Source organism: Anarrhichthys ocellatus, unplaced genomic scaffold (genome assembly GCF_004355925.1).
Source record: "Anarrhichthys ocellatus isolate YVR2014 unplaced genomic scaffold, GSC_Weel_1.0 scaffold120, whole genome shotgun sequence".
Lineage (NCBI taxonomy): Eukaryota > Metazoa > Chordata > Actinopteri > Perciformes > Anarhichadidae > Anarrhichthys > Anarrhichthys ocellatus.
The window spans coordinates 315,180-320,951 of NW_022280150.1; the positions used below are offsets into that span (position 1 = coordinate 315,180).

Genomic DNA, 5,772 nt, shown 5'->3' on the forward strand with positions numbered 1-5,772 from the left:
CACACACATATATATATATATATATATATATATATATCTTTCTATATACACACACACACACACACACATATATATATACACATACACACCGCTGTTCAGAAGTTTGGGGATCGCCTGCCACAAAAGCTTCATGCTGAGAGGACTACTCTATATTTCTGCATTCTCTCATGCTTTTAGGTTGTAAGAAGTTCTCTTTATAAATGGATATTTTGTATGAACGGTTTGCAAAGAAGTTCCCTCTGAGCAACAGTTGAATAGAAGACAGCACAAGTCACTGTTGAAAGAAACGGGAGGTTTGGTGTAAAGATTTGTGCCGATTTAAAAAAGGAACAAGTTCTGTTTCAGTGTGGAGTGCACAATAACGCCTAAATAACAAGCTGGAATGGTACCAGGCGAGCTGCTCAAGTAAAGCTATTTGTTAAAACGTCCCAGTAGAAATGGAAGGTCATGGATCACAGAAGATCAGCTGAACTTACTGTGGACTGACTCGGTTTAAAGCGCTTCAACCTGACCACTGAGCAGACTGCAGAGAAACACAGCTACCAGCAATAGTTAAAGGTCCTCTTCTGCTTTTCTGGACTGGAAAACAAAAACAACTGGAAAACAACTCTATTTGGTGGGAAAAATGGAATGTAACACTGTGGGGACACAGACTAGACGTAAACCGTAATCATTGAACTCTTCTTCTTTTGAGGCCAAATCCATTTTAAATGTGAATAATACGTTTGTTCTGAATTATTCTCCATTTGTTTCTGTTAAAAACATCAGCGTAATAGATGACTCCAAACCTTTAAACAGCAGCACACACACACGTAGGGTGAGGTAACAGCAGTGTAGAGTGATGGGAGGCTGCATGCGTGGCTGCTGTCTCACCCTCAACAGTCAATAGTGGCGCGGTTACAGTTAAAATCTACAAAGCAGCATTAGTCTTAAAGTGTTCTCTGTTTGCAGAATCCAATATTCTGTCATCGTCACAAACGACTCAGACTAAACGAGACTTCTCTTTTAATGTTGAGTCCCAAAGTGGAAAGGTGCAAAAGAGAGGTTGGGTTGGTGGTAGCAGCTGTAGAAGCCGTCACTTGGGCACGAGGCCCCGGCATTGTGGGTAAAGCGGCGATCCTGGACTTGAGGGGCTGAATGGAGAGGTCCGGGTGCTCGACTTCTTGCCTGTTCTTGGTCGACTGAGTTAAAGAAAGCAACGACAAGAGGGTTAGAGGGATTGTGGGAAGATTATGAGCCTAAACATTTAGAGGTTTTATTTACATCTTCTCTGCTCCGAACCCTTCGCTAAGCCCCGCCCCCCCACTGGAACTCAAAATGTCAGAGCTCCGACGGAGTCCACACTGTCACTAACTGCACTCCATGAAGAAATATTGTCCAAGTTATCTACTTTTCATCTAATGCGTTTGAAAGATATTTCCAGGATGCCAAACTGATGCAGCAGTGATAAAGTTACAGATCTCAGTGTAAAAGTGAACCTGGAGATCCAGACAGAAGACAATGATATTCAGTAACAACACTGTTCCTGTAAACCCCGGTAGGTCTTTAAGCACTGTAGCTAGCCTAGCATAGAACTGCTAATGCTAGATAATGATGTGCTAACTCACTCTGCTAATGCTAGCTTCACATTTAACCATGGCTAGGTCCAAATCCACTGAACCATCCTGAAAAGAGTCTATGGAGCAGAGATGGATAGTTGAAGGAGCGTAATCGCAGCTGGCTGAGGCTACGCTATGATTGGCCAGTCTGTGTGCGAGGGGCGGGACTTAGCAAAAGGTCAATTCGAGCGCCAGCCTAATCGCAGTATATGCCTCCTGACTTCATCTGTGGTCTTGAAAGCTGACAGTGACAGCTTACCCGGACTTTGGTTTCTTGAGGCTGGCGCCGGTGGGCAGAGTTGCTCCCAAGCTGCTGTGAAGGCCAGAGGCATCCACCTGGATCTCATCCTCGTCCCTAAGAGCGCTCTCCAGAGCCGCCGCCACCTTAGGGGCGATAACCGGCTCCTGATACTCTTTAGTGGTCCGAGCGGGCAGGTCCATGTCCAGCACCATGATGTTTTCAGCCTGAGAGGAACAGAGACAGACAATGCTGGTACCTTTGTATGTGTTAGCGGTAAAGATGAACTCATATTGTCAAAAGGCTGACAACAAGTATGTCAAAAATCTTGACGCCTGGAGTTTGACATTTTGTCCGTCACCATCTTGCTTTTTTGCAACCAGAAGTGAAGAGGGTGGAGCTAAGTAGAACAGGATATTTTAGTTACAATTAACTTAAACAATGAAGTGAAAACACACTTTGAAAGGGTTAACGTGGAAACGAGGAAAACATGGACAACTCCCAGACCGGACAACACCGTGGTAGGGACCTGTCAATCAAAAGGTAACCCCGCCCTAAAGCATACTCTGCTTTATGGTCTATTTGACTCTAAATGGACCATAATTTACTAAATGAACATTATGCTGTATTGAAGAAGACTTGAAACTAGAGATTGAGACCATAAACTCATGTTTACAATGTTTACTGAGGTAATAAATCAAGAGAGAAGTAGAGTCATTTTCTCATAGACTTCTATACAACCAGAGGAGTCGCCCCCTGGTGGTCAGGAGAGAGAATGCAGGTTTCACTTTCGTATTGGCTTCACTTCTCAGAGAAAGGAGGTTGCTGCCTGATAAAAATGCATATATTTTATCAAAGTAAATGACTGCATGTTATTATTGGAACAATTGGGGAAATGTTTAACATGACACCTACATGCATTCTGGATTCCTGTGCATTTTATAATGATTATTGATGAAATGTCCAGAGCTTTGTTTTGTATTGAGTCTCTTGATGTGTGAATACATGTATCAAAGTAAAGCGTGAGCAGGACGTGCAGCTTACTTTGTATCTCATGTCAGGCCTCATCATCATGGCCGTGTGAGCATGGTGACTGAGAGGCCTCCTGTAGCCGACCGCAGACAAAGGCCGGCTCATCATCTGATGGTCACTGGAGCGGACACAGAGAATGAGATGGTGTGTACAGCACAGTGTATACAGGAAGATTAAATCTTAATGTATCATAACCGTTCTGTATTATAGAGGAAAAAGCATTGTACTGAGTATTTCAAATGAAGAATTGGAACCCATATGTCTCTATAAACCTATCCACACCGAATCCAAAAGCTTGCTGTTGTGCAGATAAAAAACAAGCCCACAAACCACATAATGACTTTTGTTGACATGATCAATAGATTTCCTCAGATTCATACCATCACACAGCAATATGGATATTGATTTCACTAAATAATGTCCTCTTTTGACAAACCAGACAAAGATTATGAAGACACACGGGGAAGTATAGCGATTGAACTGGGCTGTGATGGTGAGCAGCCAAAAAGAGAGGGGCTAAACAACATACTTTGTTGTCAAGGCAACGTATGGAAATTATAGACACACACACAGAGCGCTATCCGTCTGATAATAACTCATAAAGTAAGGGGTAATGTACAGCGAGCCGTTCACTAGTGCAAAGGGAACCCCGACAAGATGAGCAGGACAGCGGCACAAAGCGGCAAAAAGACAAAAAAATAGCACGATGGATTGGAATACTGATTTGGACAATGATTACCACGGCAACAGTGGAAGCTTTCGAAGCATTCGGGTCAGCTTCAGTGTCAATGACGACTAACGGTGCAAGGGATCATAAGAAAGTCACACATCGGATCAAAGATCACAAAAGAAAGAAGGGAGCAAATATAACTTGATCCTGTTGCTCTGCTGCTGACACTAACTGATGATCATTGATGGTCCATATTAACAGATACAGATCCTTTGTTGTTTGGTTATAGCAGCTGGTCCACAAGGATCCAGACTATAGGATCAAATCATTTTAAACTCTCTGAAGTCTATAAACCATCAAACATTCTAAATGTTATCCTCAGTTATATTCATTTTTTTGTCTTCATAAAAACACACAATTCAAATGATTGGAAATAAAAGATTGCATTTTTATGGATTAAACAAATCTAGTCAGTAGTTTTAATGATGTATTATTAGAGCTAGTGTAAACAGCTCATAATTCATCTCTAATATCTATTTATGTTGTTGTGAAAACATCTCCTTCAAACTACTGGATTTAGTCAAGTTTCTCACCAACACTACATTTTACGAGATCACATTGAACACATCATGATAACGTTATAATTTACCTTTGTTCAATACTCATTTTCACTGAACAGAGCCTGAACGCATCATCATCATGTAACGGAACAGAGCCTGAACGCATCATCATCATGTAACGGAACAGAGCCTGAACGCATCATCATCATGTAACGGAACAGAGCCTGGACGCATCATCATCATGTAACGGAACAGAGCCTGGACGCATCATCATCATGTAACGGAACAGAGCCTGGACGCATCATCATAATGTAACGGAACAGAGCCTGGACGCATCATCATAATGTAACGGAACAGAGCCTGGACGCATCATCATGTAACGGAACGGAGCCTGACCGCATCGTAATGTAACGGAACGGAGCCTGACCGCATCGTAATGTAACGGAACAGAGCCTGACCGCATCGTAATGTAACGGAACAGAGCCTGACCGCATCGTAATGTAACGGAACAGAGCCTGACCGCATCATAATGTAACGGAACAGAGCCTGAACGCATCATCATCATGTAACGGAACAGAGCCTGGACGCATCATCATCATGTAACGGAACAGAGCCTGACCGCATCATAATGTAACGGAACCTGACCGCATCATAATGTAACGGAACGGAGCCTGACCGCATCATAATGTAACGGAACGGAGCCTGACCGCATCATAATGTAACGGAACGGAGCCTGACCGCATCATAATGTAATGGAACGGAGCCTGACTGCATCATAATGTAACGGAACAGAGCCTGAACGCATCATAATGTAACGGAACGGAGCCTGAACGCATCATAATGTAACGGAACAGAGCCTGAACGCATCATAATGTAACTGAACAGAGCCTGAACGCATCATAATGTAACTGAACAGAGCCTTAACGCATCATAATGTAACTGAACAGAGCCTTTGTTCGTTAGCGGTGCTGCTAATGTTACTAGCTCTCCTGTCAGTTTAAACATGGATTGGTTGTTAACAATGTAACATTATCAGAGATCTGCGACTAAAAAAGCATAAATGATGTCCTGATCACATATTTTACTGAACGATCATCAGTAAAACTTTATTTCACACTGTGATGGTTAACGTTAAACTGTAATTAATCCACGGTTCACATGTGTGCTGAACCGTGAGGGGGATCCGTACGGATCGACAGTGATCCGTTACACAGCTAATGCTGACCAAGCACAACGGATTGGGGCATCTCTACAAAAGCTTGTGATGGCCACGCCCACATGTTCCTGTCTTTAAGCGGTGAAGCAGAGGACAATCACTGCGACAAATCATACCACACTTTACCTATAAATACTTGATTTAAAACCATGAAATACCATGAAAGCTGCACATCCTCTCTTTAAAAGACGTTGGATCCCTTCTAGCCGGATGCAAGGATGCATGCTGGGATGATTCTGTGACTTACTCCTCTATACGTGTAATGGGCCTCGTTTTCCAGTATTCGTCCTCCTCATCAAAGTAAGCCCGGTTGACTATTTTGTTCTTCTCCTCTAAGGGGATGAAGTTCTCGATGATCAAATGCCTAAAAGACAAACAAACAAGCATTTAGACAGGAGCAGTACACATTATACACACACACACACACACACACACACACACACACACACACACACACA

General features: G+C 42.9%; 1 protein-coding gene across 4 annotated transcripts in view; it reads right to left on the minus strand.

Moving 5' to 3' along the window:
* Positions 1 to 53: 53 nt before the first annotated feature.
* Positions 54 to 5,772, minus strand: part of kif3b (kinesin family member 3B) — a 13,041-nt gene continuing 7,322 nt past the window's right edge. For all 4 annotated transcript variants that reach the window (XM_031876957.1, XM_031876956.1, XM_031876959.1 and 1 more), the window contains exons 6-9: positions 5,562 to 5,678; positions 2,881 to 2,986; positions 1,858 to 2,063; positions 54 to 1,181 (exon numbers count right to left, since the gene is read on the minus strand). In XM_031876957.1, the coding sequence (XP_031732817.1) occupies positions 1,076 to 1,181; positions 1,858 to 2,063; positions 2,881 to 2,986; positions 5,562 to 5,678 (535 nt within the window). In that variant the 3' untranslated portion in view covers positions 54 to 1,075. The remainder of the gene's footprint in view (positions 1,182 to 1,857; positions 2,064 to 2,880; positions 2,987 to 5,561; positions 5,679 to 5,772) is intronic.